At 35.4% G+C, this 22050-nt stretch overlaps 1 protein-coding gene across 1 annotated transcript in view; it reads left to right on the forward strand.

Moving 5' to 3' along the window:
- Positions 1 to 22050, forward strand: part of asic4a (acid sensing ion channel subunit family member 4a) — a 189232-nt gene extending 167182 nt beyond the window's left edge. Inside the window, 7 exon segments of the mRNA NM_214787.2 lie at positions 3865 to 4018; positions 7366 to 7419; positions 10690 to 10843; positions 11299 to 11390; positions 14184 to 14263; positions 14487 to 14606; positions 21532 to 22050. Of these exon segments, the coding sequence (NP_999952.1) occupies positions 3865 to 4018; positions 7366 to 7419; positions 10690 to 10843; positions 11299 to 11390; positions 14184 to 14263; positions 14487 to 14606; positions 21532 to 21648 (771 nt within the window). The 3' untranslated portion in view covers positions 21649 to 22050.

A 22050-nucleotide genomic window follows, 5' to 3' on the forward strand; every position in this document is an offset into this window, starting at 1 on the left:
ATTTTGAGGTGAAGTTAAAGCAAAAATGCTTTCATTTTCTTTTCAGCTTAGTCCCTTTATTAATTTGGGGTTGCCAAAGTGGAATGAACCGCCAACTTATCCAGCATATGTTTTAAGCAGTGGATGCCCTTCCAGCCACAACCTAATATTGGGAAACACCCATACACACTCTTTCACACACATACACTACAGCCAATTTAGGCTAAGCTCGCGTTCGAGCAGGCGCAGCCATTTAAATCTTTTTGGCTCAGGACTTTCTGTCGCATTCACTTCCATTCATTTTTAGATGTTAAAAACAGCTAGAATTACTGCTTGATGTTGCAAACTGACATTTTCTTATTATATTATTCTATTTTGTATGTATAGTCATGCAAACACTTGTTTGTAGAGCAAGAAGTTTGACGGTTTTCTGCCATTTATTATTTCTAGTCATGACTCTCATAGGCGACTGAATCAGAAGTTCTAAAACAATCGCAAATACGACCGTACTTTCGCATTAAAGAATAAGGTCAATAGCGGAAGCACCCAGAGGAAATCCACATAAACTAGCATGTTCTCCTCTTGTTTGCATGGGTTTCCTCTGCGTGCTCCCGTTTCTCTCACAGTCCAAAGACATGCGATATAGGTGAATTGGGTAAGCAAATTTAGCCGCTGTGTATGAGTGTGTGTATGAACTTGAGAGTGTATGGGTGTTTCCCAGTTATGGGTAGTGGTTGGAAGGGCATCCACTGCGTAAAACTTATGCTGGATAAATTGGCGGTTTGTTCCGATGTGGTGACCCCAGATAAATAAAAAACAAAGCTAAAGAAAAATTCATTATTATTATTATTATTATTATTATTATTATTATTATTATTATTATTATTATTATTATTATTATTATTGGTATGCATATTTAGTCTTTAATTCATGCTCCCAATGAATTAGAAAATGTCTAAAATCCAGTGAAGTTATTCATTAGTTCATCTTTACAAAACACCCTTATTACAAAATGGATTAAATTGATTTATTTCCTCAAAATTCTACACACAATACTCAATAATAACAATGTGAAAAAAATATTTTTAGAAATTTTAGCAAATGTATTAAAAATAAAAAAGCTGAAAAATCACATGTACATAAGTTTTCACAGCCTTTGCCGTGAAGTTCTAAATTGAGCTCAGGTACATTCTGTTTCCACTGATCGCTGTTGAGATATTTCAGCTTCATTGGAGTTCACCTGTGGTAAATTCAATTGATTGGACATGATTTGAAAAGGCATATACCTGTCTATATAAGGTCCCAGGGTTGACAGTGCATGTCAAAGCACAAATTAAGCATGAAGACAAAGGAATTGTTTGTAGACCTCAGAGACAGGATTGTCTCAAGGCACAAGGCTGGGGAAGGTTACAAAAAATGTCTGCTGCTCTGAAAGTTCTAATAAGCACAGTGGCCTCCATCATCTGTAAGTCGAAAATGTTTTCCTAGAGCTGGCCGACCATCTAAGCTGAGTGATCGGGGAGAAGGGCCTTAGTCAGGGAGGTGATCATTAATCCAAAAAAACCTTACTGAAGGACAACCATTTGTGCAGCAATCCAACAAAACGGACTGTATAGTATATTCGCCAGACGGAAGCCACTCCCCTCCTGGAATTTGCTAAAAGGCATCTGAAGGACTCTCAGACCATAAGAAACTAAATTCTCTGTTCTGATAAGACTAAAATTGAACTTTTTGGAGTGAATGCCAGGCATTACGTTTGAGAAATCCAAGCACCAATCATCACCAGAATAATATCATCCCTACAGTGAAGCATGGTGGTGGCAGCATCAAACTGTGGGGATGTTTTTCAGCAGCAGGAACTGGAAGACTAGTCAAGATAGAGGGAAAGATGAATGCAGCAATGTACAGAGACATCCTGAATGAAAACCTGCTTCAGAGTGCTCTTGACCTCCGACTGGGATGACGGTTGATCTTCAAGCAGGACAATGACCCAAAGCACATCGCCAAAATATCAATGGAGTGGCTTCACAACAACTTGGTGAATTTCCTTGAGTGGCCCAGCCAGAGCCCAGACCTAAGTTCTATTAAACATCTCTGGAGAGATGTGAAAATGGCTGTACAGCGTCCCTTCCCATCCAACCTGATAAGCTTGAGAGGTTCTGCAAAGAGGAATGGGCAAAAATTCCCAAACACGTGTGCCAAGCTTGTGGCATCAAATTAAAAAAGACTTAAGGCTGTTATTGCTGACAAAGGTGCATCAACAAAGTATTGAGCACTTATGCACATGTGCATAATAATTTAATTAACATTGAATACTTATGCACATGTGATTTTTCAGGTTTTTTTTTTTTTTTTTAATTTGCAACAATTAATTTTTTTTTTCACATTGTCATTATGAGGTAATGTGTGTAGAATTTTGAGGAAATAAATTAATTTAATCTATTTTTGGAATAAAGGCAGTAACATTAAAAAATAGCACACAAAGGAAACCCACGTGAACACACTAAAAACATACAAACTTCACACAGAAATGCCAACTGACCCAGCCAGAGGCTCGAACCAGCAACCTTTTTGCTTTAAGATGACAGTGCTTACCACTGAGCCACCTTGTCGCCTATTAAATCCAGTGGAGTGTGAAATCAATTCCTGCCATATATTTGTTTTCCATTCCAGAATTCATTCAGGTGTATTTCGCAATAAAGAAAATGATGACTGTGATTGTTGGACAAATATGATTGGATAAATGGACTAACTAGCACACCAGTCTCAATCACCATAATCATCTGTAATTCTAAATGTCTCTGAGTGAAAGTCCATCATCAAAATCATTTTGTATAATTAACATAAATGTGTTCCAAACCCCCAGGCATCTACATCAAAACTTAAGCTATAACATGGCAGTGTTTGTTTGTTTTTGCATGGCATCTGCCTCTCTGGGAGCAACGCAATGGGGCAATAGTTAGTGCTGTCGCCTCACAGCAAAAAGGCTGCTGGTTGGAGCCTTGGCTGGGTCAGTTGGCGTTTCTGTGTGAAGTTTGCATGTTCTCCATGTGTTCGCGTGGGTTTCCTCAGGGTGCTCCGGTTTCCCCCACAAGTCCAAAGACATGCGGTACAGGTGAATTGGGTAGGTTAAATTGTCCGTAGTGTATGAGTGTGTATGGATGTTTCCCAGAAATGGGTTGCAGCTGGAAAGGCATCTGCTGTGTAAAACAGGTGCGGGAAGTTGATGGTTCATTCTGCTGTGGTGACCCCAGATTAATAAAGAGACTAAGCTGAAAAGAAAATGAATGAATATGCCTCTCTGAGGTACAATCCATTTATTGTTGGAGGAATTGTAGGATCTTTAAATTGTATCTTTGTATTTTTTTTTTATGATGATGATGAACACGTGGAATAGTTGCTATCACAAAAACTTAAATGATTAGAGTGAAAGATTTTGAGTTTAATGAACATTTCTGAGATTACAAAGAAAATCCAAGGTTAAATATTTCACAATAACAATAAATACAATGCATTGAGAAAATAGAAGTGCATTTACACAATCATGAAACACAAACCTGCCTAAAAGCAGCTAGAACTCTGTCAAACTGCATACATGATGAATCTAATGCTTGAAAAAGAATGCTGAATGCACTATTTATTTTGGAGGCTCATCACTTATTAAGCTTGCCTTCTACAAATCAAGCCTTGTACAAATAAGTTCTTGTTCTTTTGTCAGTCACTTCATATTTCATGCTTTCTAAAACCATTTCGCAGCTTGAGAATTCTGCTTATTTGCATACCTGTTTTGAATTTACCGTGTCTGTCTCTTTTGCTCTCTTGTTCTTACAATCTGTCTCCCTCTTGCCTTCTCTCTCTCTCATGGCTCTTCTTTTCTGTTTGTAGTTGACCTACCTGCCCCAGCCTTGGGGGAACTGCCGCTCTACCAGTGAGCAGATGATCCCGGGTTACGATACCTACAGTATCAGCGCCTGCCGCCTGCGCTGCGAGACTCTGGAGGTTCTGCGTGAGTGCAAATGCAGGATGGTGCACATGCCGGGTAACGCTACACCGCTGCTTTCATTTCCCACTCAACCTAATCAGCGTGCTAATGTATTCTGCTAATTGCTAAAATACTAAATGAATAAACTCGTCTCATCTAATTTGCTCCAAGCAGTGGAGCCGAAAGCTTAATGCAAGTCTCCAAATTAGCTTACTGTCTAGTCACACAATACAACGACTTTGGCAGTTCATTTGATGATTGGAGAAAAAAAAAATCTAGATTTTAACAATGATAATAACAGACTTGCTGATTTGTTTTGTTCTGTTTAATGCAGTTGAGATGAAAATAGAGATCAAGGCATGAAGACTTTCTTATAAAAATGGGAATTTTAGAACTGTGTTTTACAAAATAACAAAGACACTAACAAAAGTCCATTATTTTATGATCAAAATTAGAAAACAGAATGATTGTATTACAACAAACACCTTTTGCTAAATATCTTCCACTGTTTAGTGACAGTTGTGTTTCTTTTTTTCAGCCAATATCACTGTTATCACTTGATTTAAAGGTGTTATCAGTGGTTATCAGCTGATAGATATAGGCCAATAGGGCCTTCTGTGCCTACTGGTAGGCTCAAAAGACTGTTAGCATCCATCTACATGGTTAATCAGCTATAGATCACATATAGCAGTGGTCAGAAGTTAACAAGAATTAGTAGTAATTAAATGTTCCCATTTATTGATTTTTATTAACCCCTACCCCAACTCTTAACCCAACCGTCACAGTAATGTAAAAACAGATCTGGATCTGGAGTCTTCTCTATTAGTATAGCTGATTAACCATGTGGATTGATGATAACAGCCTTCTGAGCCTACTAGTGGCCCATACTGTATCTATCAGCTGATAACCACTGATAACGCCCATTCAATCGAATGATAACATTCGAATCGGATGATTTCTTAGCCATAAATGTATGAACTTATACTATTTATGGATCTTCTAGAGATTTTCAGTTGGGTTTACATCAGGAATTCAGGCTGGCCATTTCATTATTTGTTTATTTTCAGTTTCAAGAACTGCTTTAACCAATTTGCTTTTATTTATATTTATGTATCTTCTAGAGAAATTCAGCCGGGATTACATCTGTGCTTGGCTGGCCATTATATTATATCTTTTTTCAGTTTCAAGTAACTTTTTTTCCATTATTTTGTGTAACAAGGAGCAACATTGTGGTCAGAAATGTGGTCTGAGTGAACAATCAATACAGAAATGTGGTAAAATCTTTGATTTTGGAATGGCCAGCTTTTCTATTGCTTCACTAAGGCTGAAATGGTCGTCCCTTTGACCTTCTGTCTGGAAATTTCAGTCATTTTAGAATTGCTCACTTTTTTGCAAAGTCAGTGAAAACTGTAAAAGTTAGACTCAAGTTAAATAAGGGTAGTCAGATAGCTAAGAAATTTGCATCAGGTGCAAGATTAAGTGAAAATGTTCTTTAATGTTCACCAATGTTCTGTTTTAAATATCTTATTTAAGTTTAATATTATTTAGAACAGGTCTTGTTCACGCTTACACTTTGCATGCTGTAAATGGCAGATGATACTCTTAGCAGCATGAAGAACAAACGTATTAAAATTGTTAAGCAAAAAGCTCTCCAATTTCAATGAAAGGAGCTGTCCTCACATCAGCGAGGTCACAGAGTTTACACTCCTGTTACAATAATGAAAGCTGGCTGATCTACGTTGTGATCCTCATACTAACATTGTATGATTTTTTTTTTTTTTTTTTTTTTGTAAGACAGCAGCTTTGTACAGACCCTAAGAAAAACACACTATGTAAATAAATAAGTATATGTATCAATTTATGTAATATATACTATCGGTCTAATGAAAAACTAAATATTAGAATATTATAGTGGCCTATATTTAATATATATTCAATGCCTTTGCTCAGTTTAATACTCAGTTAAAGTGTAAATGCATTTTTTTAATGTGTTAATTCACATTTTACACATTTATTTAAATGATCATGTTTATTATTATCATTATTAATATTCTTTTAATGGAACACGAACACGCCAGACTTGGTAATAAACATAATTTTTAATTCAGAAAAACTGAGGAATTTTTTTTTAAATAAAGTGTTCTTGTGCAATTGATTGTATGTAGTTTAAATGTGGCCTTACTCAAATGTAACGTGAGTACCCCTGCTGTAGAACAGCTCAGGATTAGGCCCACACTGAATCTGCATGCACAGAAATCCACAGATTTTTAGCCCATCATTGAGTCTATGTATTTACTTGTGTAAATGTGTGTTCACTTATATTTACTTGGTTTTGAAATTAATTTCACTAATATTATTGTGATATAATAACAATATTAAAGAGTTCATATAATTTAATTAACAATACAGTTTGTAAAGTCATATTTTCTTTCTTTTAGTAGATATATTATATCAGAGACTTGCTTTGTTCACCAAATAAGTTGATCTAATTGGATTTACATTGTAAACATTAAATAAAACCAAAAAATGTATTATTATTATTTTATATTTGAAGTTTTTAGTTATGATACTCCACAAATCATGCCGCATAAATCCACAGTTTTTTTTTTTATTTTGTTTTACAAAATTCTCTGCACAAATAGCAAAAAAATGTCCAAAGATTCTCCTACTCATGTGCTTTAAATAAACACAAGATAAGTTCAAATATACTAAGCCGTGACCTTGAAATGAAAGATGTCCTGTAGGTTGTTCTCCAATTTTGATCTCCACTGCTTAAGCTAATACGCTTGTTTGCTCTTTTGAAAACCAGTGATGTATGGACCGGAGGACTTTCTTTTGTCCCCGAGAAACCTCTTTTCTAATTAACTCCACCACACCTGAGTTGTTATCAGAGTGGCAATTCAGAGAGCGTTTGACTGTTGGTGGCCGGGCTCTAATGGAAGCTCTGCTTTTCTACTTTAATGTACTCAAATCAATCTCCCATAATGCAAATTGAAAACAGAGACTGTTCCAAAAAGCATTAACTCAAAGGCCATTTTCTTTTAGGTGCCATACATATTTACTCCGACCGATGGATGCATGGCAAGTTGGACCTCCTGTGGTATTGTGTGTCGATGGAGATTGGGTTTTAAAGACTTTATAAATATACCTTTGGCAAGGGATTTGAATCAGCGTATTTTGGGTGCAATTAGGTGTAGACTGATGGTCATGAGGGAGGCGTGGTGAAAACCAACCCATCTTCCTCAATAACACGCTGTCTTCCATCATTTTAGGATGAATAACAAAGCAGAGGCATGCTGTCTCTTTCTTAACTGCTCGTGCTTTTTCTTCCTTGGCTGGCGGGGAAATAACTGCGATCATTTTGCTTGTGATTGATCAGAGTCATTATGTATTTTGTTTCTCAGGAGATGCCAATATCTGTACACCCAGCGATATCAAATGTGTGGACAAAGCACTTGGTAAGCAAGCATTTCTCATTTTTTTTTCTGCTAGCGCCCTGGAGTGTAATATCTCTGGAGGTAGTGGGCACAATAATTAAATCCCAGATAAACAGACGTGGTGCACGTGGTTTGTGGTGGGATACACGGGATTTACTCATTCAATCCATGAAGGAGAATGTTCTCCAGCGTTTTAACGTCCTTTAAAGGGCCGTGTTAAACTGGAGTTCCCTGCAGTGCATTAGCCTCTGATACCCTCGCGGCGTTATCGCTCTCTGTAGGTGTCTTGTTCCACTGATTTTATGACACTCGTAAATGGAGCGTCTCATGAAAAGTTGATGATGAGAGATGTATCGGTACAATTATGATAGTCCTTATCTAATAAGCCAGAAATTTAATTATCTCCGCAGTCAAAAGGAAACTCGACCCCATTTAACGGTTAGTTGAACTAAATCCTGATATATTTGTTCTCTCATTCACTGGATTGACCTATTCAGATATTCTGGTCGAAATCTCTACTTTGATTTGAATACGTTTTTGTTGTTTTCTCATCCAGAAATGTATTCATTAACTTATTGTAGGTATATTCCAATACCCCATTCGAACCCTGTGTCCATTACAATGGATCTCATGTCAGACCATGTTTTTGAGGCTCCTAAGCATTTCATCTAATTTAAAGCCTACAGTCCATGAGAGTGCGTGATTGTCATCCAATCAAACGGTGCTGAGTCTCGGCATGTTGTAATTTGAAAAACACCCACTACACTGAATAGCAGCATGGCGTCATTTCACTCCAAACACAGACGTAAGCCACTTTTACAATGTTTTTATTCAGATTTATTGATTTGTTTGCTATTATTTCATAAATTGTATGTAAAAAAGGAGGGTTTTTCCTTACTAATTAAAGACTAAAATCTTTTGTAACATTGCAAGCTTTAGATCAGGATTTTTATTTATTTATTTATTTATTTTTTATATCTGTCCATTACAATATGGCCAATGGATTCAAGGTGTGTTTATGACATTATATCTCCATGATGATTGAGCTTTTTTATGAAACAATTTCATATGGTGAATATACAGATCTTGCGTATAGCAGATGGGAATATCTCAGATGTGGACATTATGTGGAGTGATGAGGAAGATGAAGATAAAATTTATTATAAACTAGGTGCAATCTATTCAACAAAAACCTCAAATTTATATATATATATACATATATATATATATATATATATATATATATATATATATATATATATATATATATATATATATATATATATATATATATATATATATATTTGAGGTTTTTGTTGGGGCCTCAAGAACTGTGAAAACATACTTTTACAATTTTCTGAAACTTGGAACATAATTTGGATCTGTAGAGGCTATAGAGAAGAACATTTTCAAATGGGGTTTTGCAGTGGTAGTATTTTTTTCCCCTATGGTTCCTATAATCCTTGGTGAAAGGACCCAATTCCTGGCATGTTCCAATCAAAAAATAATTCTATGGATTGTGACACTAAAGTCTTGAGTAATCACAGAAATAATTTATGCCACCGTAGAAATATAATTTTTTTAAATTGATAATTTATTTTAAAATTTTAACTTTAAAAAAAAAAATTAAATATATTAAAATAGATTTGAACTATTGTGATAAAAGTTAATAATACTGTTTTATTGTTTCCGATGCAAATAACACACAATTAATTCATGTTACTTTAATTGTTTTTTTTGTTTTGTTTTTTACAAATTTAGAGGATTGAACAATAAACACCTAAGTTGTCCCAAAAAAAAAAAAAAAAAAACTCTAGAATTGTGTTGATTCAGATCATTTTAAATATTTAGTTTTGCATGACATGTAAATGGCTGTACTATGTGAAATATCACACACTGTAAAAAAAAAAAAAAAAAGTTCTCTAAAGTAAACATAAAATAACGACGAAAAATAAAGGATGTTAAATTGCAGATATTTACCATAAAATAAAGGATGTTAAATAGCAGATATTTACCGTAAAATAATGGAGGTTAAATTACAGACATTTACCATAAAAAAATGACATTCAATTACAGACATTTACCATAAAATAATGGACGTTAAATTACAGACATTTATGGAAAAAAAAAACAAAAAAAAAACAGACATTCAATTACAGACATTAACTGTTAAATAATGGCTGTTAAATGACAGACATTTAGTGTAAAATAACGGCTGTTAAATTACAGATATTTACCGTAAAATAACGGCTGTTAAATTACAGACATTTACTCTAAAATAACAAATGTTAAACTCCAGAAATTTACCAAAAAAAAAAAGCGGAGATTAAATTACAAACATTTTTCATAAAATAATGGACATTACATTACATACATTTACCATAAAAAACTGACATTAAATTACAGAAAATTTCCTTACACTTCGAATTCTGGTAAATGTCTGTAATTTAACATATGTTATTTTACAGTAAGTGTCTGTGATTTAACATCTGCTATTTTACAGTAAAAGTCTGTAATTCTCTATTTGTTATTTTTTCAGTCAATGTCTGTAATTAACCATCTGTTATTCTACAGTAATTGTCTGTAATTTAACGGCTGTAATGTTTAATAACAGATTTTTTACACTGTAGTTATACAGCTTTTTGCCATTTTACATTAATTTAGTGTAGGCAGCTAGCCTGTTGCTTAGCTAGGGATTTATTTATTTTTATTTTTTATTTTTTTTCTAGTATAGCTTGACTGTAGTTCAGATACTATAAATTAGGGGAGATTGTAAGTTTTTAAGTAGCTTCCCCAGTTCCGTAACATTGGCACATAATAATATAAATCAAATAGGCAGTGTCAAAGCATGTTACTAAATTTTATTCTAAAAGGAAAGCCCTGATTACCAAAAAATTTTTAAGCATGACATTCACAATGCTTCCTCTCAAGGAGGTCGAGTGTGTGTGAGTGTACGATGTTCCGGATGCCCTTCAGAAACCCAATTAAATCTGAACAACATGCTGAGTGTGTTTCAAGCATCTCATGGATGATTATTTAGCGCTGGTGTTATCTCTCCACATTAGTTTGATGAATGAAGAAAGTGTGTGTGTGTGTGTGTGTGTGTGTGTGTGTGTGCAGGTGTGCAGGTGTGGAATGGAGCACCTGGTCTTTCTCTCTCTCTCTCTCTCTCTCTCTCTCTCTCTCTCTCTCTCTCTCTCTCTCTCTCTCTCACACACACACACACACACACACACATACACACACACACCTGTCTCCTGCTCCCAACTGACATGTGTGTGTTATTTGCAGCACTGTTGCAGAAAAGTTCAGGTGACACATGTTTCTGTGAGACTCCCTGTAACCTGACACGATATGGTAAAGAGCTGTCCATGGTTAAAATCCCCAGCAAGGGCTCGGCTCGCTACTTATCTAGAAAATACGACAAGTCCGAAGACTACATCAGGTGTGGTTACCAATCTGCCTTTTGAAGTTTTAAACCAATATGTGAATATGTGGACCACAAAACCAGTCTGTATGTTGAAAAGGCAATACCCTAAAAACACATTGAATGGGTCATAATTGTTGTAAGAAACCAGAGCTTAATTTGGACAACTTAAAAGGCTGTTTTCTCAGCATTTCAATTTTTTTTTTTTTTTACCCTCAGATTCCCGATTTTTAAATAGTTATCTCGATTAAATATCTCAACCAAATATCACCCAAACCTTTCATCAACTGAAATTTATTTATTCCGCTTTGAGTGTAAAAATCTCTATTTAAAAAAAAAAAAAAAAAAAAAATGACTGTAAAACAAAAATGTTTTGCGGTCCAGGGTCTCATTTTTTACTGTATTGATTCTGAATGTTTAATAAATATATCTTATTTACACTTAAATCTAATGCTGTTTTCCTTTTGTTTCAGAGACAACTTCCTTGTTTTGGACATTTTCTTTGAAGCACTTAATTATGAGACAATAGAACAGAAAAAAGCATACGATGTTGCAGGATTATTAGGTGAGTCTCTTTATTGTCCACTTTAGAAACTGCAAATCGTAAATTAAATGAATTGTATTTTTAAAGGGTTAATTTATCATAAAATTAAAACTCTATTATTAATTATTCACATGTTAAGACTTTTGTTTATGTTTAGATCTCAAACTACTCAAACTTATTTTTTAATCAAATCTGAGAGATTCATTTTCATTCCACACACTCTGACACTTCATAACAATCGTAGGAGATAACAAAATAACCCCTCTCAAGAGACTCAAATTTTTGGTAAAATGAACTAATGAATGAATTAACCTTGGTAAAATGAACAAATGAGCGACTGAATTTAGGTTTTTGTTTACAAATAAACATTTGATACAGCTTTCAGATTCGATCAGAGAAACTCTAATGGCTCTATTTTGACGATCCATGCGCAAAGTCTAAAGCACAGGGCAGAAAAGCAATAAGGGCTTGTCCGAATCCACTTTTGCTATTGTAAGGATGGAAAAATCAGCTTTTATACAGTATACAGTATATTGTCAAAATGTCATTAAAAAACTAAAAAAGCCCCCCGAGATGAAGAAGGCATGGAGGCGGTGGTTTTTATATTTATGTAGACTAAAAAATATTAATTTTTGTAAGATTTTAATCCTTTAATTATTTTTAATTCGTAAAGATATTTGCGTATTGCTGTACATCCTGAGTGTATTAAGCAATGTTTAACCAAGGCACACAACTAATGAGCTCTGCGCTGGACTTTAGACCAGCTTTGATCTGGTTTATTGTGCAGTCTATTATAGTTCATCCAAATAGCAAAGCGTCAGCAATGCGCCTTAACACGCCTCTTTTAGACCAGAACGCCTATGGTTACACATATGAGCGCAAATACATTGGCTATTTAAACAGCGTGTTGCAAAACCTCAAAACGACTATCACGCCAAGCTGAAACAAGTAAACAACAATTGCATTGCGCCTTGCGCAGCATTGCACCAGGTGTATGACAGAGCCCTAAGGGTGAATTCTCACTTGGTTCAATTGTCTGGTCCAAACCCAAGTTTGACTTTCCCTCCTTGCCACCTTCTTGGCTGGTTTGTGTTAACAACTTCTTTTTTTCCTCCTGAACCCCAGTATGCTTGCGCCATTGAGCTGCTGTTGTGAGTACAGCTGTTGATAGGCGACGGCTACAGAAGCCAAGGCGCCAAAATGGAAAGACATATACACACTGGTCTTTCAGATTTTACTTTTTTTTTTTTTTTTTGGTTTTGGTAACATACAGAGAGCAACTTGCGTCTATCTGCCGCAAAAATATCTAAAACGTAAAATACCAAAACATACACACACAAATTAATGTTTTGAAGTCGAAACATTGTTATGCATTTGGAGGCTCACTTCATTTATTTGAACCAGACTAGAGTTCATGCGAACCATACCCCAGACCACTTCTTTCAGGCGAACTCAGGCACAGTTCGTAGATGCGCACTTGAGTTTAGAAGACAGCATTCTAGCTAAATGTACCATACTTTAATATCAAATGAACCAAGGTGCAGACCAAAAGTGCTAGTGTGAAAATACCTTTCATCTTTTTCACCTTTGCATCATATTTGAGTCTCTGCTAGGACCAATGAAATTTTATTTTATGTGTCAAGTAGTTATTACAGTTTTTTTCAGTGATCAATGTCTATACGTGAAAAAATATTGATAATAATCTCTTGATCATATAAAGTGATTATACCTCATCTAAAGATTCAGAATTCATATGTTTTTTTACTTCTACTCCCTCTTTTTCTCACTCACTCTTTCTTTCTTTGAACATTTTGAAGCATAAGAGGCAGAAATTTCTCAGACTTGATTAAAAGTTTGTTCATTTGTTTTCTGAAGATTAAGAAAATCATTTCAGGCTGATGAATGTTCCTGGTCTTATTTTTAGCTATTCATTAATAAACATTGTACCTAAGAAGAATAATTTGTCTTAATTTCGTGTCATCTGATAATTATAATAACTCTTGAACTTTAACTTGAACTTGAACTCTAATTGAACTTTATTCAGTCAATTTCATTTTATAAACAGTTACACTACCTGACAAAAGTCTTGCTGTCGAACCCAGTTGTAAGAGCAACAAATAATAACTTGACTTCTTGATCATTTGAATAAGTGGCAGAAGGTAGATTTTTCTGATGAATCATCTGTTGAACTGCATCATAATCATCACAAATACTGCAGAAGACCTATTGTAGCCAACATTGACACAAGATTATCAAAGAAATCAGTCAAATTTAATGAAGGAAAAATCTTGGTTTGGGGTTACATTCAGTATAGGGGTGTATGAGAGATTTGCAGAGTAGATGGCAACATCAACAGCCTGAGGTATCAAGACATTTGTGCTGCCCATTACGTTACAAACTCTTAAGCAGGATAGCGCTCCTCATACTTTAGCCTCCACATCAAAGTCCCTGATAGCAAAGAAGGTCAAGGTGCTCCAGGATTGGCCAGCCCAGTCACCAGACATGATCATTATTGAGCATGTCTGGGGTAAGATGAAGGAGGCATCTAAGATGATTGATTTTTCTGCCGCACCATGACTTTATATTTTATACTGTAAATTATTTCTGTTAAGTGACAAGACTTTGGTCTAAATAAACGTAATCTAGAGGCATTTGACTTTCACATTAGCCACTTCTGAAACCAAATGATCAACTAGAAGTCAAGTTATTATTTATTGTTCCTAAAAATGGATAGGTGACAAGACTTTTATTTAGAAATACGTAAAAAACAGCATTCACCTATGCAGATTGTCTCTGTCCATCTTTTATTTTCAGGGGACATTGGTGGGCAAATGGGTCTTTTTATAGGAGCCAGCGTCCTCACCATCTTGGAAATTCTGGATTATGTATATGAGGTAGGCGCTCATTGTTTTGGCCCTCTGCCTGTTCCACATCCATTCATTTTCGAGCCATAGCTGTTCTCCTACACGGTGAGCAGTATTTCCCATAAGAGCAGATAAGACCGGACCTCTGAGCTGAGCAGCAGAAACGCTGGTGCTGCAAAACTATGTTTATAGCCCTCATTTGTCCTACTTTCCCTGTTGCCCTCTTCACCCTCGCTCCCCCTCGCTTTCCTAGGTGATCAAACACAGGTTGGAGCGTTTGCTGAGGCCACAAAGAGATGACAAAAAGCAAACCCAGCAGCAGCAACAGGCCAGCACAGTCGCCACAGTGAACCTGGAGGAAATGAAAGCTAAGGTGAGCCACATGCTAATCTTTGAGCGCTAGTGTTAGGATGCAGCACAGATCAACTCTGGGAATAGGAACAAAGCCCGGAGGGAAATACAACATCGGCAGCAGGATATTGAGCTGTGATTGGGATGCCAGGCAGTCTGCTTAGACCAGGATTGAATCAAATCTCCCTGGTTCTCATTGCAATCCGATCTTCTGTTCTTGGAAGAGGAACATAGATGTTGGCAGAGCACACTATATTCATGAGAAGCACAATATGACTCAAGCTAATTCAGATCAGCATGAGGCCAGTAGGTCCTGATCTAACATCATTATATAAACTGATAGTTCTGCTTCTAAATCTGAAACCATGGCCTTTATACTGTATGTACTGTATAGGCACCACTGGTAAAAAACCCAAAAGAGGGCTGTAAATACTCTTTATTGTTTAACCTTTACATCTTTTGCTCAAAATATTACAGAGCATCTATGATGAAAATCATCTTTTGTTAAATCAGATTTACTATGTACATTAACATAACAGATATACATACAGCAGTGGATATTAACATGTATCCTGTCACATTTGCCATGCAAAAAACATTGCAAAGTTAAACACTCACACTATGTGTGTGTCTCTGTGTGTTTGTGTGTGAACTTTGTAATGACCTTGTGTGTGACTCATCGTTGCAGAAAGGCTTGAATAAACTCCACAACAAATACATCAAATAATCATTGGGAAAGTTCTTACTGTAGTATTTATCACAAATGTTACTTCATGCCTGTCATTTTGCTGTTTATCTGATGCAGCTGAGGCAGAGATTGAGGCACACTCTGGCAGGCACGTGGGAACTATGGGCGGGGAGAACTAGCATTAAAGACAACTAAAACAGCTACATTGTGTTCAGAAAGGAAAATTAGTTATAATGACGCTCTAAACGAGGTGAAGTAACGACTTCTTTAAAGAAAATCCCCATAACATTTTTGTGCAAATTAATTTAAATGCGCTGGGTCGCTGGTTCGAACCTCGGCTCAGTTGGCGTTTCTGTGTGGAGTTTGCTTGTTCTCCCTGCATTTGCGTGGGTTTCCTCCAGGTGCTTCGGAGTTCCCCATGGTATAAAGACATGCGGTACAGGTGAATTGGGCAGACTAAATTGTCTGTAGTGTAATAGTGTGTGTGTATGTTTCCCAGAGATGGGTTGCGGCTGAAATGACATCCGCTGCGTAAAAACGTGCTGGATAAGTTGGCAGTTCATTCCACTGTGGCGACCCCGGATTAATAAAGGGACTAAGCTGACAAGAAATGAATGAATGAATGTTTTACACGCACATGCATTTTAAAAAATACATTAGTTTTAGTAAAAACATGCACTCGTTTTCCATATTCATTGCAATATATGTAAATGGCCCATCCTGTAGTGCCTATGTTTCTATTCTAAAACATAAAACCACTTACAAAAAGCTAACACATATTCTAATCTCAAGTCAAGTTATTTGTTTTGTTTTGGCTAGAATACAAGCAGTTTTAAATTTTGTAAACACCATTTTAACGTAAATATTATTAGCCCTTTTAGGCTATATATTTTCAATAGTCTACAGAACAAACCATTGCTACACAATAACTTGCCTAATTACCCTAATCTGCCTAGTTAACCTAATTTACATAGTTAAGCCTTTAAATGTCACTTTAAGCTGTATAGAAGTGTCTTGAAAAATATCTAGTCAAATATTATTTACTGTAATCATGGCAAAGATAAAATAAATCAGTTATTAGAAATTAGTTATTAAAACTATTATGTTTAGAAATGTGTTGGAAAATCTCTCCGTTAAACAGAAATTGGTTACAAAAATAAACAAGGGGACTAATAATTTTGTATAATAATTATATATATATATATATATATATATATTTTTTTTTTTTTTTTTTTTTTTTTACAAGCTTTGGAGACATAACGTAGATTCCGCTTTCCATAGTCACCTATAGCTTTCTTTCGTCATGAGACATGGTTCCATTCAAAATTACATAAATGATTTTAAAGTGCATTACAAAGAGAGCGCAATTGTCAATATAAAGATTGCTCAAACTGAACTGTAAAAAATACTTGCATAAGACAGATGACTTTTATCAATTTTTTTTTATCAGAGATGTGTATTGACTTGTAACTACCTTGCCTGATGTGCTGAACGGTCTTTCAGAGGGTGTGTTAGTGGCAGGCAAACAAAGAAACTTTTGTAATAAATCGCTCATTAATCGTAAACCATTGGAACATATTACGATATTAATGTCAGTGATATTTCAGTAATTTAATCACATTGCACAACCTTTCTTCTTACCTTTAGTACATTTTGTTGCTGTTTGAGCATGAAAAATATTTGCAAAATAACAAAGCCCAGCGCACACATTACACTTAAAAGAAAAAGTGAGTTCAGATAAGACATAAACCAAGTTACCGATCATTAAACTCCTATGGCATCATTAACATTAATAATAATAATAATAATAATAATAATAATAGTTATAATAATAATAATAATAAGTTTCTGTGTGGCGTTTGCATGTTCTCCCTGCGTTCGCGTGGGTTTTCTCTGGGTGCTCCGGTTTCCCCCACAGTCCAAAGACATGCGGTGCAGGTGAATTGGGTAGGCTAAACTGTCCATAGTGTATGAGCGTGTGTGTGTGTATCAGTGTGTGTGTGTGTATCAGTGTGTGTGTGTGTGTGTGTGTGTGTGTGTGTGTGTGTGTGTGTGTGTGTGTGTGTGTGTGTGTGTTTGTGTGTGTGTGTGTGTGTGGATGTTTCCCAGTGGTTGCGGCTGGAAGGGCTGGATAAGTTGGTGGTTCATTCCGCTGTGCCAACCCCGGATTAATAAAGGGACTAAGTGAATGAATGAATGAATGAATAATAATAATTATTATTATTATTATTATTATTATTATTATTATTATTATAGAAACATTAATAAAATTTTAATAAAATGTTAAAATGTTGCATTGAGAATTGTGGCTCTGATTTTATGGTCACTGTAAGAAAATAAATCTGAATTCTTAATGTTACAATCCTAATGTTTCTGTTTGCTCAAATATGTACAGGTATACTACTTAAAAATTAGTAGATAAACCTTTCTACAAGTTGCCGTCCCTAATGTGGTAGACAAACATTCCTGTATATCAGTTTAAACCCTATTTTATTTCAGTATATGTTCTATATATTATGTCAGTAAAGTGCAGTGCATAACCTCAAATACTGTACATGAATGTAATATACAGTAAAATATGAACTAAATATAGATTCCCTGTCCACAGTTTTAAAGGAAAACATTCTAAAACTCTATGAATTATAGATGAAGAAAAACATACGCTCAATCGAAAAGGCCAAACATAATGTTCTGCAGCAACATACACACATTCAGGGCACAATCTTACTGTCATAGATTTTTTTTTTTTCTATACAATTTTTATACAATACTATATTTTAATTTATTTACTTATTTATTTATTTGTTTGTTTATTTATTTATTTATTTTAAACCAATTAAACACCATTTCTGTGAGCATATTTGAAATTTGAAGGTAATTTTTTTTGCTGCTACGCGTTTACTGAAAAGTCATTATAAACAAAATTTATTGTACAAAGATTAATGACGGATATTCATCATACTGTACAGACTATCTTCAGGTATTTGCAATTAAATTATTGTCTGCTAAAGTATTCTATTTTCATTTGTTTACCTAATTTAACTTAATTAAATTTTGTAGAATGTCACAATTGCTATCTGTCATTTTTTTGTGTCCGGTAGGCTGGACAGGGAAGCAAGCCATGCTCCAAGCCAATCAGAAATGTTCTCCTAATATGACCTATTTTGCAAGTTTGGATTGGCTGACTCGTAAAACTGCCTAATCCAACAAATAATCTATTATGCAGTGTAACATCAAAAAGCCCTTTCTGAAATTGTAGTTTACCATAAATTTACCATAAATACCTTAATTCTGACTTCAACTGTATTATATATATATAATACTATAAATATGCAAGATTTTAAAAGATAAATCAATGTTCTGTCTCTATAGGTTATATTCAGTAACAGTTTACTTGAAGAGAGTGTTCATAATACTGTCAAGACACATTTATAATCATGACATGACACATTATGAATATAGAGATTTTATGCATGCTTATATGCAGTCATTAAGTGTCATTCACTTAGTTATCATTTAAAAATTAAAGGTGATTTTTTTTATTAGGCCATTATAAATCTTATTTTCTTAGTCAAAGTATCAATTCTGTGCTAAATTATTTAAAAACATATTTAGATACAGTGGTCCCTTAATAATTGTGGAAGGTAATTTCATTCAGCTTGCCAAATTTACACAAATCTTTGAGTGCTAGCAGTGTGGCTCTGAAGTGCTATACTATGTTTGCATAAGATGAAATCTGCAAAGTAGTACGCTTTATTTTTTACAAATATTATAGATGTTTTAAGACTGTAAAACAAGACAATTTCTCAGGTATTAAAGTATTAACGTAAGTGTTTTCACACTTTTCTCTCTTGTTTATATACTCGTGTATCTTCTATCTTACTTTAGCATGTCCAGAAGTCCAATTTTAAGTGCGATGGTTAGCATCTTCCTCTGCCTTTAACGGTGCAGAATGTTTCGTCAGCATTGTGGAGAGAAAACTTGCAAACATATAATATAGCACTGTAGAGCAACACTGCTAGTGTAAATTTGACCAGCTAAATTAATTCTGTACTGTACAGGTGACACAGCACGGAGGAAATTGATTGACAATGGTCCACAGCCAATTAGAATGCACAACACAATGTGCTAATCAGGAGGCAGAATACAATCGCTGGCGGAAAAAGGCATGTTAAATTGCACACAAAAAAAAATCTGCGAAACTGCGAGACCATGAAAAGTTATTGCTAGGGACCACTGTATGTAAGGTTGATGGCAGAGATATTAGCCCCCCTTTGATTTTTTTTTTTTTTTAATTTCCCAAATGATGTTTAAAAGAAAATTTCACAATATGTCTGATAATATTTTTTCTTCTGAAAAAAAAGTCTTATTTGTTTTATTTTGAATAGAATAAAAGCAGTTTTAAATTTTTTAAACACCATTTTAAGATCAAAATTATTAGCCCCTTTATGCTATATATTTTTTCGATAGTCTACAGAACATCTTTATACAATAACTTGCCTAATTACCCTATCCTGCCTAGTTAACCTAGTTAAGCCTTTAAATGTCACTTTAAGCTGTATAGAAAAAAAAATATCTAATCAAATATTATATACTGTCATCATGGCAAAGATAAAATAAATTAGTTGTTAGAAATGAGTTATTAAAACTATTATGTTTAGAAATGTGTTATATTTAAAAATCTCTCCGTTAAACAGAAATTGGGGAAAAAATAAACGGAGACTAATAATTCTGACTTCAACTGCATATTTTAGAACAGAATCATTAATATTAAATGACATTTAATAACAAATTTGATTTGTACAACTGTTGTCATGGTCAAGAAAAATATTATTGACACATAAAACTTATGACACAATTACAATGCTCTCATGTCAATTATGTTTATGACAAGATTTATGACAAGTTATATTGTCTTGATAATGTCAAGTTGTCATGACAAAGACTTCTGAGACAATATCTACTTTCCATCCAATTGTTATGCACATTTTAGATATGCGAAAAAAAAGTGGTTGATGGAAACGACACAATGCACATGTTTTGAAAATGGACATAAAAAACCTATGTGCATAACTGAGTAGGATAAACTTTATTTGATTAGAAAAAGGCATGTTAACTACAATGGATATGAACAAATTATTATTTAAAAATTCAAGAGATTTTCTTATAAGAGATTGTGCGATGATAAAAATGTGTGTAAATGGACAAACCAGCATGCTGAGCACATTGTAAAACATCTGAAATGTTATTTTGGTCTTTCTAAAATGCCGAAGCCATTTTAGTATTAGTGTTATCATACTATTAGTTATCCCCCCGGAGGACCTAGAGGAACTATCTGGGGAGAGGGAAGTCTGGGGTTCTCTCCTAAGACTGCTGCCTCCGCGAACCAGCCCCGGAAAAGCGGCAGAAAATGAATGAATGAATGAAGATTCAAAGTGCTTCTCCTACCGCAGTAAATTCCGATTTTACTGTTGATGTTTGGCACTAGTCAGGGTCGGAGCAAGCTGAACTGCCGCTCTAGGCAAAGGACGGTCACGCCGCCCTCAACCCCAACCCTCTCTATTCTGCCGCCCTAGACGCCGATATAATGGAGGGCAGTGTGGTGAGGGTAGTGTCGGGGACACCGCCCTCTCTATTCTATCGCACTAGACGTGGATATAGCCTAACTGAGGGAGCGGGTGGTGAGGGTAGTGTCAGGGACGCCGCCCTCTCTATTCTTCCGCCCTAGGCGGCCGCCTAGGTTGCCTCTATGGACGCGCCGGCCCTGGCACCAGTTAATCAGGAAGTGATGATTTTGTTCTTCTTGACTCATTGGATGGAATTTCTGCTTTATTTTCACATCTTTTATGCAATAATCCAGTTTTTCACATAAATTTATTTTGCATCCTTGGATGGAAACATTGCTAATGTCACCTTTGCATTTAAAATGGCATAACTGACCAAATGGCACTTAATAACAATTGTCTAAACTCTCCTTCATATTCATAAGGTGTTATGTCTTGATAATAATACAGATTTTATAAACACTCCCAAGTAGTGTTACCAGATGTTCTATAAAGCTCACAAATCAGTAAGTTTACCGAGTTTTAACATTGATAAACCACTGTAATGCTCAGCCCCAAGTGGCTTTTCGCTTTATCACTCTACAGATGAAACAATGAGTCACAGCATTAGTCCAGGCAGGTTATTCACAATGGAATGAACATGGGTGTTAAAGTATCTTCACCGAATCTGAAATGACATTCTCTGTTCCACTCAGGATTCTAGTGAGATGAGCCGGAGCCACTCAGAAGGAGCTTACGCCAACACCGTCCTCCCGAATCACCATCACCACCACCGCACCCACCACCGAGTGTTCGAAGACTTCGCCTGCTAGGAAGGTCTTGCCGCTGTTGACGTCTGCAGAAGGAGCGCTGAAGGTGGGCTCGATGAAAGACCCTCAGATCTCAGCGTTAATCTCTCTCTCTCGCTGTCACCAGTTAAAGCTACAGCCAAAGTCGAACTCTTAAACCCTCGCTTCTAACCGAACGGACATACACGGATCGGACGCTGCGGTCCAGCAGGAGACCCTACGAAATCCTGCCCTTTCCCAATTCCTTTCGCAGGACTCTACGATTTCTACACCGGGGACCTTGGTGTTACATCAAGGCATAGACTGCATGACATCTAGAGCCACTTTATACTCCAGGTCATTGCGTTCTTACTTTCTATTTTGTCAGCTGTTAGAGTTTTATTCGGTGAGTTCTCATCTTGTGAAATATATTAATTCTACCAATGT

This window comes from Danio rerio, chromosome 9 (genome assembly GCF_052040795.2).
Source record: "Danio rerio strain M-AB ecotype USA chromosome 9, GRCz13ab, whole genome shotgun sequence".
NCBI classification, from domain to species: domain Eukaryota; kingdom Metazoa; phylum Chordata; class Actinopteri; order Cypriniformes; family Danionidae; genus Danio; species Danio rerio.